At 41.9% G+C, this 16,732-nt stretch overlaps 1 protein-coding gene across 2 annotated transcripts in view; it reads left to right on the top strand.

Moving 5' to 3' along the window:
- Positions 1-1,305: 1,305 nt before the first annotated feature.
- LOC105463249 (LanC like family member 3) overlaps positions 1,306-16,732 on the top strand; it is a 103,460-nt gene continuing 88,033 nt past the window's right edge. The window contains exon 1 of one of the 2 annotated variants that reach the window (XM_071089094.1): positions 1,306-2,136. In XM_071089094.1, coding sequence (XP_070945195.1) covers positions 1,564-2,136 — 573 coding nt within the window. In that variant the 5' untranslated portion in view covers positions 1,306-1,563. The remainder of the gene's footprint in view (positions 2,137-16,732) is intronic. The other variant, XM_011710264.2, reaches the window with a different exon arrangement.

Genomic DNA, 16,732 nt, shown 5'->3' with positions numbered 1-16,732 from the left:
TTGGCAAACTAAGGTTCTTTCCCAGACTACATTAAGTAAGGGTGGAGGGGCAGGGTATTTAATTTCTGCTTCCCAATCATGGTGACATTTAATACTTCTGAGGAAAAAAAAAAATTGCGTCCAAACTGGCCTTTCAAGTAAGTGGAATAGTTACTCTCCCCACAAAGTATCAGAAACTGTTCTATGAGCCACTTACTCCTTTGTGTCTTGCATAGTCCCTGTCAAAATACAAATACTTCTGGGAAACGTGACCTCTTTAGTCTTCAAGGGTCAACACTTTGGGAAAGGCAGAATTATTTCAAACAGCTGAGCACAAGAAAGGCCACTAGCTTTTGTAATTGTTCATTTTCTCTTTTTTCCTACTGAATTGTAAGCTCCAAGAGGTCTAGGATCATGCCCCTCTTATTCATCCATCTATTTCCCGGTTTCAGGTTTCAGGACATATAGGAGAACCTCCATAATACCCTTGGGAAGAAAGCAGAAGAGAACAAACATGGGAAAGAAGGGAGGGAAGGGGGAGATAAAAAGCCTAATTAAATTATCACAGAGCGTTTATCCTAATATTAACTAGTTAATGACTTCAAGATATGTATTGAGCTTTTACTATGCACGCATGGCAGGAGGGGAGTGCCCCTTCCTTGCCTTAACCTGGTGTGGTTCTTTGAGTTTTTACTCCTGTATACTCGAAGAAAACAATACAAAAACCAAAACTGGGAAAAAAGTTCCCGTATGGGGTATTTCACCGTTTTAATGCATTAAACGTGATGTGCTCAAATACCCCAGCCTTTGGGATTGAAACATTCATAATGAGAACTCCGAAGCGACCAAGATGAAATACAAACGTCAAAGAAGGCGCCTAGTTTTGTCTTGGTACTCTTGGTACTTCTGTCTTGGTACTCTAGCCTAATTCAGTGGCTCCTCAAACTTTAATGTGCACGCGAATCACCTGGGGATCTTGCTGAATATTCAGATTTGGATTCAATAGGTCTGGAGCGAAGCCTGAGATGCTGCGTTTTTAACATGCTCCTGGGTGATGTTGATGCTTCTAACCCAAGGACCACACTTTGAGTATACAAAGGACTGGAGACTGTCACCTCTACCGCCAGGTGTGTCTATGCTGAGTCCCAGAGTCCCAGATCAGTGTCCCGCACGTCCTCGGCCTTCCGCCAGGAGGGGAGGAGCCGGGGGCGGAGCGGGAGGAGTGGCGCGGGCCCCGCGTGGGTCCTGCCAGATATCACCTCGGCCCCTTGGAGAGGCAGCCGAGCTGCGGCGGCGCAGGAGGGGGCGGGTTCGGCGAGGGCGGGGCCTCTGAGAGGGGAGCGCACGATACGCATCCCCGGGATCGCCCGGGCCACTCGGGAGCCTCGCGGCAGCCCGGCGCCCCACTTGGCCATCCGCTCCTTGCCCGCCTCCTCTTGTCACCTCCCGTCTCATCCTTCTCGCTCCTTCCCCGCCGCATACACCGCCATCCGAGTGCCTCAGAGAGCCGGAGGTGGTGTGCGGGGCTGCAGGGCACGACTTCAAGCGGTCCTCAGCTCCGCACTAGCGGGCACGGGTAACAGCATGGACACCAAGCGCTGCTTCGCCAATCGCTTCGATGACTACCAGGGCAGCCTGCTGGCGGGCCAGTGTGAGGAGGCGGTGGCGCCCTTGGTCACCGCCACCATCGAGCGCATCCTCCAGGAGCTTCCCCCACTCGGGGGCGACGCGGAGGCCCGAGGGGCGACGGCCGGGGCTAGCGGCTGCCAAGGGGGGCTTTATGGCGGCGTGGCCGGAGTGGCCTACATGCTCTACCACGTCTCGCAGAGCCCGCTCTTCTCCACCGCCCGGGAACGCTATCTGCGCTCGGCTAAGCGCCTCATCGACGCGTGCGCCCGCGCTGAGGAGTGGGGCGAGCCGGACGCCGACACCCGCGCTGCCTTCCTGCTCGGGGGCGCGGGCGTGTACGCCGTGGCCACGCTCGTGTACCACGCCCTGGGCCGGTCCGACTACGTGCAGCCGCTGGGCAAGTTCCGGGCTCTGTGTGCCGTCTGCGCGCCGGTCTCCTTCCTGGAGTGCGGCTCCGACGAGCTGTTCGTGGGCCGCGCAGGCTACCTGTGTGCCGCGCTGGTGCTCAAGCAGAAACTCGCCCAGGAGGTAAGAGGTAGCCCCGGCCGCGGGAGGGCGCTCGCCGCTTGCCCGGCCTCCCTTCCCCGGACTCCTTGGCTCCGGCAGCACTGCCCCGGGTTGCTCTCCATCTCTTTGTTACTCTTCGTGTGGTGCTAGCATTTCGTCAGTCTCTTGAGGTCTGTCTCCTGCTTTTGTCCGTCTTCTTTCCTGTCTTTTTCAGTCTCTCATTTGTTGAGATTCGGCGTCTCTGCGCTTTGTCCGTGTTTTTACGCTGAACGTGGCATCACTTCAGATGCCTGTTAGCTTTCTGGGGGATGACAGTGTGGCCCTTTCAAGTAAGATGAAAACCTCAGAAATGGAGGAGATTTCCTTTCCTTTGACTCTGCTGTCAAAAGCTGAGGCATCCTCGAATGTTAGAGTGCTAGAAAGTAATGGAACTTTTCGGGGCCGATGTGGAGGTAAGTTGCTTCTGGAGCCCTGGGTCTGTAACCAAGAATAACTACTCAGCCGTGGGTCTGATGTGTTTACTGTCTTGCTTACTATTCAGTTCAACCCATGGCTCTTATTAAATGCATATCTGATAGGAGTGTCCCCTTTAAAAATACATAAAGGTAGACGGAAATGTACCCGGAAATGTACCCCATTGTGGTTGCATGTGCATTATTTCACTTAAACATATTTGCTTAGGATGGGCAAGACCACAGCTTTCTTGACAGGCAGCTTTTCTTGATGAATAACTTTACAGTGGCTCCTAAAAGTGAATTGGTTTTCACATACGTATTTTTTCCTGGACTCACTTTGAAATCAGCATGTGGTTATTAGAAGAGAATATGCCAGTTACTGTGGAGTAGGAAAAAGAACAAAACTCTGAAGGATCATAGTGACTAGAACTGAGAGAGAGGCACTTTCATTCATAATCCACTGGAGCCAGGTATTGTTCTAGGGAGGAAGTGACACATTTAACTTGGCTTTATTTAGGTGAGAAAGGCGTTTGAAGAAAAGTTAAAGGTATATAGTGTTTTAAAAGAGTAATTAACTTAGATCACCTCTACAGAGGCGGACAGGTTTTTTTTTTAATAGCAGGTGAGGTTGATTCAAGTGAGAAAAAAGATGACTAAAGAAAGTGCACTGTGTTAGCTGGGCAGAAAAGATCTATGTTACAAAGTTGTCTTGAAATCGTTTACTCTGCTTCTGAGTCACTGTTGCTGCCAGCAGTTATTCAAATGCCCTTCCAGTTGTAGAAAACCTTTTAGCAGGCCACAGAGATATTTACATATTATTTGCATGCATTTGCATCTGCTCCCCTCACCTTGTAGTCTGGCAGCAGGCGATTTTCAAAAATTTTTTTCCAATTGTTTTCCTTAATCTTGCCTCTTCCCCTTTCCATGCCTTGAGGCCTTTTCTCCAGAATGGAGTGGGAAGAGTGTGTGACCACCAGGTCACACAGGTGGAAGCAGACCAGAAGGACTCTGCCCAAAAACTGGTGGTTTGGGCCAATCTGCAACACTGAGCCACAAAGACATTTATTAAGACCTCTCTTCTGCCCTCCTGCCAAACCAGATCTATTTTTTTTTTTTGTGCTAATCGAGTTGAGGTGCTTTGGCCCCTGCTCCCAGGAGATGGAACAAGCTTCAAGGATAAGGGAAAAAAAAAAAAAAAAAAAAGCCCAGCTCTTAACCTGAGCAAACCAGTTAGTTCCAGTGCCAGCTGCAGCTGTGGCAATTCAAGACTTTCTGGCTTGAAAGGTGTAGGGCAGGGGCTAAGCACGCCAGGCTGGAAGCCCTTTGAGGGGAAAGTACAAGTTTTACACACCATCCCCAACCCGCAAGTCCTAGCCAGCACAGGACTTTGCCCTCAGTAGGTGATCCATAAACCTTGATTAAATTGAATTGCGAATTTGTGTCATTTCTTTATAAATAATCTGTCAGTATGACCTGGGTTTCTTCCCCTCCGATGTCATTTATATTCACATTCCTCTGGCAGTTCCCTCAGTTAACACTCTAATTTAGATCCTCCCCACATTACTTGGCACATCTTTGCCACCTAATAAAGAGTTGAATGAATGAATCACCATATATTGGGACTGGTGCAATATACTTTGAGCTAGAATCTCCCACTCGAGCCGTTCCATCTACCCCTAAGAAACAAATATTTCAAAAGACACTTTTCATCATGTTGTTTCCCTGCTCAGCATACTGCAGTGGCTCCCTATTACTTTTTCTCCAGTGGCTTGTCATCTCACAGTTAAAGTTACGATTCTTAAAAATAGCTGAGAAGGCCCCACATGATCTAGCCTCCTACACACCTACTCTACTCCTTGCTCATTCTGCTTCAACCACACTGGCCGTGTTACTGTTTTAGTTACTTTCCTGTCTCAGACTGTTTGTTCTTACGGTTCTTTCTACTTGGAACACTCCCTCTAAGTATTTATAGCTAGATTTCTGACCTTGTATAGGTGTGTATGTGTGTATATATATACACACACACATAAAAATATTTTTTTTTTTTGAGACAGGGTCTCAGTCTGTCACCCAGGCTGCAGTGCAGTGGTGCAACCATGGCTTACTGTAGCCTCGACCTCCTGGGCTCAGGTGATCCTCCTACCTCAGCCTCCCAAGTAGGTGACACCACAGGCATGCGCCACCACACCCGGCTAATTTTTTGTATTTTTTGTAGAGACAGAGTTTTACTATATTGCCTATGCTGTTCTGGAACTCCTGGGCTCAAGTGATCTGCCCGCCTCAGTCTCTTAAAGTGCTGGGATGACAGTCATGAGCCACTGTGTCTGGCCTTGTATAGGTCTTTACTTCCTCGCTGAGGCCTTTCCTGACTACCCTATTTAAAATTGCAACCCGATCCTCAACTTATCCCCCTTTAGTGATTTGTTTTACTTAAATTGTTTATTTATGTCTTTGCCAATTAGAATGTAAGCTCCATAAGGGTAGACATTTTTGGTTTCATTGATGTTCATTGCCAAGACTGCCTGGCACATTTTTAGATACCCAGCTTTGTGTGTGTTTGCAAATATCACTCAGTTTTAGTGGTGTCCCATTTATCAATATTTTCCTTTATGATGGTAGTTTTGGTGTCATGTCTAAAGAAATCTTTTCCCACTGCCAAAGTTTCAGTAAATATTTGTTAAATGAATGAATGAATGAATTATAGTTTCTTTCCATTATTTTTCTTGGCTTAAGCTCAACCAATAAAGCAGTGCTTATTAAACTTTAATGTGCTTAGAAATCACCTGCAGATCTTATAGAGCTGCAAGTTCCTGGGTGATGCTGATATTGCGGGTCCATAGAGCATGCTTTGAATAGCAAGGCAATACTGTGCTGCTTAGATTTTAGCATTATAACTGCCACCTCTATTAAGGCATACTGTAAGACATCATTCTATGAAGCTTGATAGGTTTATTTAAAACGTCTGTAGTTTAGAATGCTGATTACTATATCCTACCTTTCACTCTAAAGACCCACAAGAGGAATTGCTCTCAGATTGCAGAGACAGTAATAGTTGTGTGACTCCTGGCAATTGATTGAATTGTAAAAATCTTCAAAATATGTCATGTAACTGATTCTGTTTGTCACTTTGTGTTGGCTACTAGGGAGTGTATGGCTAGAATTGTGGTCCCTATAAGCTAGCATACAGTACCTTAGCAGATCTGTATTTATGTGTAGACGTTTCTCCTGGGTTTATCTAATTTGTTTCTTCCTTAGTTTACCCTTTTCTAGGTTCTTTTCTTTTGATTTGATTTTATTGTTTGTATTTATGTTTACAAGGTTCAGATATAAGAAAAAAATGTATATATATGTGGCAAGATACATACACATGTATTTTCACTTAACTTGGCCTGTATTTTCACTTAACTTGGCCTTCCTGGAATAGCTCCAAGGATTTCTTAGGCAGATATCCTTGAGCAACGGGGCATTGAAGTCTCAAGAAATCATGCCAGATAAACTTATATTGGGTCCATTCGACTTTCCACTGATTGGTGGAAATGGAGCGGACAATGGCAGAGGGATTATGGGGAGACCTGGGATCTCAGTTAAAATAATAACTCTGCCACTGAATGATCTTGGAAAAATATTTTAACATCGTTGAGCCTTAATTTCCTCACCTGTAAATTGATTAATAAGAGCTTCTTCGTTGACTCGTTCTGGTTTTCATTCATTCATTCCGTGAACGTCAGGTTTCTACATGGTGTGAGGCAACTTACTAGATGCTTCGATTCAGTAGTGAACAAAAAATACAAGTCTGTTGGTGAAGAAAAAAATAACATCAGTCCTTTTAGTTAAGTGCTCTTAAGGATGTAATCAGGAACTAATTGAGGACAGGTGGGAAAGGGGAGGGCTGCTGTTTGGTAGGAAAGCTTCTCTGTGGAGGCAACGTCCTGGCTTATCACTAGAGCATGGGAACCAAGTGGCTGCGCTAAGAACAGGCATTCCAGGCAGAGGGCAAGAGCCCCTAAGGTAGGAAATGACTTGGACATTTCAAAGAAATAGAAGGAGGCTAGCATGGCTGGAGGAGACAGAGAGCAGGGCATAGAGGAGTTTGAAACCATGGAAGGAGACATGAGCAGGGTAAAACCAGATCCTGGAGGCTCAAGTTAGTCAAAGTTAGGAGTCTGCATTTGTTTTGTGTTTAAAGGAGGAAATATCTTGATCTAACTTACCTTTTAGAAAGATGACCCCAGTTTTCTGTATTAAGAGTGGATTGACAATATTAAGAATGATAACAAGCGGGACTGGTTATGGTTGTGTAAACCCCTTTTGTGCCAAGGACTCCTTGTCAGTCTGGTGAAACCTATAGGACCTCTTCTTAGGATAATATTTTTAAATGCATAAAAGAAAACACACAGAATTACAAAGTAAGTCAAGTATATTGCAGCCCCGTTACCAAAACATTTTTAAAATGTGTGAGCAGTAGCGTATGTGCTCCTTTACTAACACATTAAATAAGATTTTACGGCAGGTCTAATGATTATGATACTTTTGAAACAGTGATGAGAGTCAATGATATTTTGAGATACCTTCCACAGCTGCAGCGTGGCATGCATATATCTGTGATTTCTATAGGTGACAAAGTCACAAGAACAACTAGTGGTTTGTGGTTTACATTTGTAAGGAAATGCTAAGTTGTTTAAGTAAGGCGGGAAACATGTAGATGTGATTTTATTTCCCCAGCCAAAGGAGACTGGTTTGGAAGTTGCTGTGATGACCAGTCCTAGATAAAGTACCTAGCACAGTGCTTGGCACATAGTAGCTGCTAAATGGAATCAATGGTAGCCTTTTTCGCTACTACTAACAGAAAACCTAAGGTAATTCTGAATATCAGATAGAAAATGATACTCAATATGACGTACCTATCTTCCTGCTGTGATTTGAAAACAACAACAACAACAGCAGCAAATTACTGCAAAGTTGTTAATTGGGTCTTTGGCTCATTTCTAAGGCAGGTGGTTGGCAGCTGTATAAGGGGCAATGCTTTTAGCTGTAAATAACAAAATGTCTAATAAAAAGTCATCTAAATAATGAGAACATTTATTATGTGGAAGTGGAAAACTAGGCCACTCCAGGATTGTTTCAGCAACTCAGGAGAGTTATCCAAATCCAAGCTCTTTCCAGCTGTTTTCTCTGCTGTTCTCAGTGTTTGAGCTGTTTCACCTTTCAATGTTGTAACATGGCTGCTGTCATTGCAAACATTGTGTTCCCCTAACTGCAGTAGTGAGGAAAGGTCTGAGGCTTTTTTTCCCCTGCATCTTTTTCTAAAGTCATGTAGAACATTCTATCCTAGAAGAATTTCCCTTCTGACTCATTGCGCAGCGCTTGGTCATTAGCCAGTTCTAGTTTCAGGGAGGCTGGGAAGGCCGGTGTTTTTATTTTTAACCTCTATCATTGACAGGTACCGACACGAAAACAGGGAGAAGGAAATGGTTGTTTGTTGGTTACCAAAGCATCTGCCCTTTGGCGTCCCTTGGCAAGGTCTGTCTTGTGACCTCCTTTATCCGTTCGCTTTTCCTCCCTTTGGTGTTTCTCTTGCCTTTTCCACGTCATCTCCATGTGTCATGACACCTGTAAGGCATCTTGTTTTTGCTGTCAGCTAGCTGCCAATTAAATAAAAGCTAAGATATTAACTGTTAATCAAGATTTAAACTAGTAAAGTTTGGGGAATATATTTTATGGCAGCAACTGCATTTTTCCTACCTTTTCTTAAAAAGTATTTCTCTCACCAAAGATATAAAACAAAATGAGTCTTTAAATTGTTTAAAATTTGTTTTAGGCCTGGCACGGTGGCTCATGCCTCTAATCCCAGCACTTTGGGAGGCCGAGGTGGGCAGATCACATGAGGTCAGGAGTTCGAGACCAGCCTGGACAACATAGTGAAACCCTGTCTCTACTAAAAATACAAAAATTAGCTGGGCATGTGGTAGGTGCCTGTAATCCTAGCTACTCAGGAGACTGAGGCAGGAGAATTGGTTGAACCTGGGAGGCGGAGGTTGCAGTGAGCCGAGACTGCACCACTATACTCCAGCCTGGGTGACAGAGTGAGACTCCATCTCCAAAAAAAAAAAAAAAAATTTGTTTTAAAAGTTAACATTTAAAAAAATTTTTTAGAAGTCTATTCCGTAAAATACCTGTATTTTATCCACTTATACAAATTATCATATTATACATATATTATGCAACTTGCTTTCTTGCTTAATGTACATTGGACATCTTTGCATATTGTATACAGAGATGTAACATTCTTTATACTGGTTTAATAGTTATACTATAATTTAACCCTTATTGATGGACATTAGGTTGATTCCAGTTTTTTCTCCTTTTTTTGCTATCACAAATAGTGCCATAAATAATATACATGCATATACATATACAGTAGTCCTGCTGTATCTGCCAGGGATATGTTCCAAGACCGCCAGTGGATGCCTGGAACCATGGATAGTACCAAATGCTATATATACTGCTTTTCTGATCTGATACCCAAGACTCCTAGAGACACCTACTAAGTGACCAAGGGGCAGGCGGTTTACAGAGTGGATATGCTGGAAAAAGGGATGATTCATGTCCCAGGTGGGAAGGAGCAGGATGTCCCCAAATTTTATCACACTACTCAGAATGGCATGAAATTTAAAACTTATGAATTGTTTATTTCTGGAATTTTCCACATAGTATTTTTGGACCCCGGATGTCTGCTGGTAACTGAAACCACAGAAAGCAAAACCTTGGATAAAAGAGGATTGCTGTAAAATGCATATATATATATAATGTATACATGTAATATATGTGTGTGTATATATATCTTTTCATATATGTATTTTTACCAACTTTTGCAAGTATCTATGTAGGGTAAATTTTTAAAACACAATTGCTGGGTCAAAATTGACATATATTTTTTATTTGATAGTTGCCCTCCAAAAATGTTCTACCAATTTGTTTTTTTTTTTTTTTTTTTCTTTTTTTTTTTTTGAGACGGAGTCTGGCTCTGTGGCCCAGGCTGGAGTGCAGTGGCCGGATCTCAGCTCACTGCAAGCTCCGCCTCCTGGGTTCACGCCATTCTCCTGCCTCAGCCCCCCAAGTAGCTGGGACTACAGGCGCCCGCCATCTCGCCCGGCTAGTTTTTTTGTATTTTTTTAGTAGAGACGGGGTTTCACCGAGTTAGCCAGGATGGTCTCGATCTCCTGACCTCGTGATCCGCCCGTCTCGGCCTCCCAAAGTGCTGGGATTACAGGCTTGAGCCACCGCGCCCGGCCCTTGTTCTACCAATTTCTATTCCCTCCACCAGCATTTGGGAGTACCTGTGTTCTCACTGGGTTTCATCAGAATTTTTAGTATATGCCAAACTGACAAGTAGAAAATTAGGATGGAGATTTCCAGGGTAGAAACTGAGTCCCCTTATTGTTTCTTTCAACTTTTACCAAACAAAATGCGTGTGAGGAATTTCATTCAGTCTTTGGATTTGAGCGGTTCCCATTTTTTAGGCAGGTGTGTGTTGCATACGCCTAAGTAAACCCTGAAGTGTGGCTTGAAATGACGGCAGGGTTGGGCAAGCTGGATTTTTGTAGGCTGGGTCCAATTCCTAATTGGCTGATTACAGATCCACCAGGAAGCAGGCACTTCTATGGGCTACAGCTTAGACCCTTTGTTATCCATGACCCAGAACCCAGTGAGTGCTAAAATGTCCTGATGTAATAAGGATTAACAATGATTGATCACTTATTTCCACACACTATTGTAAGTTTTTTTCATGTATTATGTCACTTTTCAAAATGTACCTGTGTAATTTTGTTTGTTAAAATTTTTTTATTTTTAATTCCTAATCATTGTATGTATTTATGGGGTACAATGTGATGTTTTGATACATGTGTACATTGTGGAATGAGCAAATCAGGCTAATTAACATCTCCATCACCTGACATACTTATTATCATTTCTTTGTGGTGAGAACATTTAAAATCCACTTTTAGCAACTTTGAAGTATAGAATACATTATTATTAACTACAGCAGAAGATCATTGAAACTTATTCCTCCTGTGTAATTAAAACTTCATACCCTTTTACCAACTTCTCCCCTTTCCCTCCCCATCTCTCCCCACCCACCTCCAGCTTCTGGCAATTACCATTCTACTCTCACCTTCTATGAGTTTCACTTTTTGAGATTCTACATAGATGTCACTTAATACTACCAACAACCTTATAACATGGGCACCGTTATTATCTCGATCATATCCAGTAGGGAAACTGAGGCACAGAGAGGTTGAGAAACTTGTTCCAGATCACACGGCAAGTCAGTGGCAGAGATGGGGTTCCATCTTCCCCAGGCTGGTTGCCAAATCTGTGATTTCAATTGGTGATCCTTATATTTTAATGTGCATGCAAACCCCAGGGATCTTGTTAAAAATCAGCTTTTAGCTCAGTGAGTCTGGAGTGTGACTCATGATTCTGCATCTCTACTGAGCTTCAGGTGATGCCGCTCTTGCTGGTATATGGAACAAACTTGAGCACAACACTCTGAATTACATTTTCCCCCCAATGTTATGGGGTTGCCTGTCAACAAATGTAACTGCTCCTGCAAACTTCGTGATTTTTCATCATTTTCTCTTGTACTGAGGATGACTTCTTCCATAGGTGCAAGAATACCAGCTCTCTGGTTTGTGGGTTATACTGAAGGAAAGAGTCACTTCCTGGTGCATCTCCTTGTAGGTTTAAGGGATATGTTGACATCTATTGAATGAAAGAGCAAATGCAAGGATTTCTTTTTCCTAATAGGTGTAATTTTTCACTGTATACAGCAAGTTTTTAGAATTCCTTTAAAGGCCCAAACAAACCATATCCCAGCAGTTTTAAATTATTTCATGATAATTCAAGAGACACCTTATTATGACATTCCCAAACAGAAGACATGAGCCTGATAATCATGATACCAAGCCTATTTTAGTCATTCCATTTTACCTGTTTGATGTAAAGTAGTGCTTCTCTCCAACTCTAAATTAATTTAAACTTAAAATGATCAGACATCTTCCTTTTTATTTTCTAATCACAATGATTTAACAGACCTACTCAAAATAATGTAGAAAGCTTTAGATACAGTTTATTTATATCTTTTCATCTGTTAATATACATTCCACTAAAACCCAAACTTATTATTTGTATTATAATTATTTAAAGAGAACATAGTTCATAATTTTTTGTTACAGAGTAAATGGAAAAATAAACACAGTAAAACTTGTTTTAAATGAACTTAATTATTTATTTTGCCAATAACTAAACTCACAGTGCTCTATAAGGATATTGTTTTAATGGAATTTTATTACATGTATTGGCCTTTGAATGTGAAAATGATAGATTATATTAATTTCTTACTAACTTCTTCTCTAATTACACTTTTGCTGGTTAATTTAGTAAATGATGTTTGTCGTGTGATTGGCTGCAACACAATATGCAATGGATTTCCTCCAAGTGACAGGGCAGTTCTGTAGTTTCCCCACATGGTGATGGTCTCTAGGTAAACTGGTCCAACAGTTCATGATGTGTCCAAGTCTTTTTCTTCATGATTCAACTTTACAAGTTCATCTCTGACCACCAGTCAAGTACCATGTCTTGATTAGTTTGTCTCATAAAAAAACGAGTTGTTCTTATTATACACACACACGCACACAGATATATATATATATGCATGTGTATATAAGATACACACGCACCATCACTAAATGCTTCCTAATTATTTTCTTTATGGTTTTACTTACTAGGGAAACCTACCAAGATAACAGGCCCATTATTCTTGGGGTGCTAGCCACTTGATCAAACTGAATTCTCAAGAAGTATTTGATCTTTCTTTTTGCAAGCTGAATAAAGGAGTGTTTTGTGTAAGATCAGATTTTCCTTTCTGAATAGCCTTAACCATTCAACGAACCAGAGAAATGAACGACTTTGGCCTGTTAAAGTGTGAGTATGGCTATCTGGGTCATAAAGAAACTGTTTTTCAGATGAGAGACAAAGTCTTACAGACTTCATTGGTAAAAACATCTAAATGAGAGGTGGCAAAACAAATATTTGTCATGGCATTATGTGCTGTTAGCTGTTCCTGTGCCCATCTGCTGGCCCCATTGCTTTGCGTGGAATGGATTCCCTGTGCTCAGTGGTGTGTTGAAATCTGGTGTCTATGGCAACAAAAGCATCACCAATCTCAAAGCAAGCACTGTCGGGACCAGCTGAATCTCCCCACTCACACAACGACTTTAGGAAAGGAGACACATTCTAACAGACTTTACAGCTATCCAAGGCCAAAGAGATCCAGTGTCCAACCAGAAAGGACGTATTGTCCTCATGCATATATCATTAACATAATCTTGCTTTTTAAAATGTTTTTTTTTTCCTGTGAGGCAAAGAGAATTGCACATTTATTACAAATTGCAATTGTTGAAATAGGCTGGACTCTCAATGAAGACATTAAAGCATGATAGTTAAGAACAGTCTTTTCAGATTCAGGTAGCCTTGGGATTGTCAGACTCCATTGCAATATCTGATTGATTTTAAGCAAGTTATTTAGCATCTCTGAGGCTTAATTTCTTCACCAACAAAATGCAATTCAAGCAGCACCTACCTCATAGGTGTGCTATGACGGGCCACTGAGAATGTGTGGTAATGTGCTTGGCAGAGGATGCTCCCAAGCATAGACTAAGAATTCCCTATGTCAGCCATGATTTTGAGTATTGATGGGCTTCAGCATAGGGTGATGAGACAGTGTAACTGCATTTTCACTGAGATGGAGTACTCCTCCAAATATCAGTATGTGTGGTTTTTTCTTTTCTTTTCTTTTCTTTTCCTTGAATCTATCTGACAGCTATAAACCCTCCTTCAACCTACTGCTTGGTGGAGACAGTGGCTGCCAGTGTTCTGGATGTTGATTCTGAGTATTGTTGGGCTTTAGCATAGGGTGCTAAAACACTCTGCATTGATTAAATAGCATATGTATTCTTTTGGATGTTCAGCCAGTCTGTCTAATATTCCCTGTGGTGGCATTCAGAGCTGCTGTGTCCCGGATGGCAACAGCAAAGCTTTGAGATTTTCACACAGAGGTCATAAAGGGCTGGGGGGAAGCCCTCTGCTCTGCCATGCAGGAGATTAAGCTGAGCTGCTTAGGCAGATTATATGTCAAAGGAAATTGAGTGGGTGGGCATCACCCCTAAACAAGGACTTGTGTGAATTACTCTGCACTTCCTCTAGGGAAAGGGCTCTTTTCTCTTTTAAAAACTGTAGGATCTTTGCAGTGTTGTAAGAATTGGCTTTCCTGTCTCTCTGATATGTGCTCCTTGGAGTAAATCACCTGATTGGCTTGAAGATACTGTAAATTGCCATACAGGTGATGTTGGAATATTTGCTTCTTACTGTTCCCCACTCCAACCTCCTATTCTGAGTGGTGGATTCAATGAGCTATTTTTTGCTCTCAAGTTCTCTTCTTTGTTTCTAGAGATAATTTGCTTCCATGGCACTAATTCAGAATTTCAGAGGAATTTCAATAGTAGTGACACTGTCAAAGTGACAACTTCAAATGAGTTTTCCTCAGCAAATGTTCCAGGTCGTGTACATTTATTAGCTTGTTTCAGAAAAGGGTTAATACAATCAAGGATTCTTTCAAGTGTTTCTTCAGCTTCTGGGCTCAGAAAGTATTTTTTTCTTGCATTAATGGACTTCTCTATTAGTATTTGAAAGCTATGTGATATAAAGCTATGTGACTCACTGTCAGTTTTACAAACTTAAATCTGCACTTCACTCTTTCATTCGTAGCTCCTATTTATATTCATTTATCACATAATGCTCTTGATATTAACAACTACACTACTCTAATAATAAAGCTATAATTATGACTTTTCCCTATCCCTAATTGGGGATAGGGGTGCCATGTGTATTGATTAGCTCTGCTTATGATCTTCAATACCACACTAACTGGGTTCTAAGTCTTGGCTTTAATCTCCATGTGGGTCTATTTTTTTTTTTCTGACACAAGAGTTTCTTACACTTGAACATGCATTAGAATCCCTCGAGGGTTTGTTAAAACACACATTGCTGGGCTGTACTCCCTAAGTTTCTGGAGATGGGCCTGAAAATTTTCACTTTTAACAAGTTCCCAGTGATACTGCTGCAGCTGCTGCTGGTCTGGGGAATACATTTCGAGAACAAATTTCCTGAGTAGCTAGGATTACAGGCACCTACAACTACCCTTAACCTTGGCCAAACATCTCTGAAATGTGGGAACTAGGTGAGGGCATATGGCAGCAGTACCATAAACTTATCACCACCAGAAAATAAATCAAAGGATAAGACTTACTATGTGACAGGCACTATGATAAGCATATTTTCTTCATTTTACAGGTGAGAAAATTGTGACTTAGAGAGGTTTAGTAACTTGCCTAATATCACACAGCTAGTAAAGTAGTAGAACCCACGTTTGTCTGACCATATAACTTCTTAATTTCTATAGATTTAAGTCAGGTAAACCCTCTGCATGTTTTTCTACTAAAGCACACACTTCCAAGAGGATCTTGGGCTTGCACCACAAGATGTTTGGAAGAATAGCCTGAACTCAACTCAACACTAGAAAGGTTCAGCAATTGGAGGTTCTAGGCATCTCTGGTGGTAGTGGGAGTGTGGGTCAGGTATGAAAACAGAATTAGTTGCAAGTTTGATAAACAGTGGTTAGACTCCCACTTTCCCAAATCTGAGCAACCAGATGATGGTCTTAGGCCAGGTTTCCCAAAGTTGACCTTGAGATGTGGATTCATATGGAATTGTTTATTAAGGAAGTGTTCCAAGGAGAAAGCAGTATGAGAATGGGGAAAGTAGGAAGCAGTGAATGGAAGGAAACGAAGCAAGAGTGTGATCTTAGGCTAAATTCCAGTCTCTGTCTCATCTTGTAGGGAAGCTCTGGAGTGTATATTACACTCTAGACTGGAGGTACACTCTTGTACCAGTAATGAGCTCCAGCTGGCTGTGGGGGTATGTAAATTTTCAGGTACTACCGACTCTCTTGGCATGCTGCTGAAGTTGCCCTTGTAGCCCAAAAGTAGGGCTCTGAAGAAGCCTGCAGGTGAGAGTTGTTAGAAGCAAAGTATATGGACATAGGGGGATGGCTTCAAAGAACTGATAAAGAAGCATCTGAAAAGGTTTGGTAGGGAAACCTGCAGTTCCTCCACCTGGGCCCTCCACACCTTAGTAGAAGCCTTGAGATTCACTTTTTTGACAGATTGAATTAGAGAAACTCAGCTTTGAGGCCCAAGGCACAGTCAAGGGCAGAGATGTGGTACTTCACTGAAAGCAGAATGACATGAAAGTTTACATGCTGAATTGTGGGCACCTCCCTCCTGCACACACATTTAGTTAACCTCTTCCTCAAATCCACATTCAGAACATTGGCAGCCACTGCCTCCAACAAGCAGTTGGTTGAAGGACGACATATGGTTGTCAGATACATTCATGAAGAAAGAACCACAGATACAGACATTTGGAGGATTACTCCATCCCAGTGTGAATGCAGGTACACTGTCTCATCGCACTATGCTAAAGCCAGCCAACTGGCTAGCCCTTTCCCGTACCCAGAGTTGCCAGTGAGCTTCTTAGGATGAAACTGTTAAATAGGGACTGTCATTCAAAAGACATTTGAGGAACGTGTCTGATTTAAAAGGCAGCGATGGTAACAAAATATACAAATAGGAAAGCCAATCTTGGAGGAAACAGATAATACTGCATAAGAAAATTTCCAAATGCCCAAACCTATAATTAATATTGTCAGAGAGGAAAGTAAACATGACTGAAATGAAAGTAGGATATTATTGAAAGGAATATTGAGAGAACAGAAAAGAACGCTTAGAAATAAAAAAAAGCAGAAATAAAAATAATTCGATGCAAAAATTAGAATATTAAGTTGAATAAATGTCCCTGAAAGTTCAACCAAAAGACAATGAGATTGATAATAAGAAAAAAGATTAGAGAAGTCCAACCTCTGTCTAATAGTCCATCCCAATTAAAAGAGAATTAAGTGAAAGAGGAAAATTATGAGAAAAAGCAAGAATATTTTTATAAGTGAAATACATGAGTTGCCAGATTTAAGAGACCCACCAGCATAT

Source organism: Macaca nemestrina, chromosome X, assembly GCF_043159975.1.
Source record: "Macaca nemestrina isolate mMacNem1 chromosome X, mMacNem.hap1, whole genome shotgun sequence".
Classification (NCBI taxonomy): Eukaryota; Metazoa; Chordata; class Mammalia; order Primates; family Cercopithecidae; genus Macaca; species Macaca nemestrina.
Note: the sequence above shows the minus strand (reverse complement) of the source record. Positions and strands in the feature narration are given on the sequence as shown.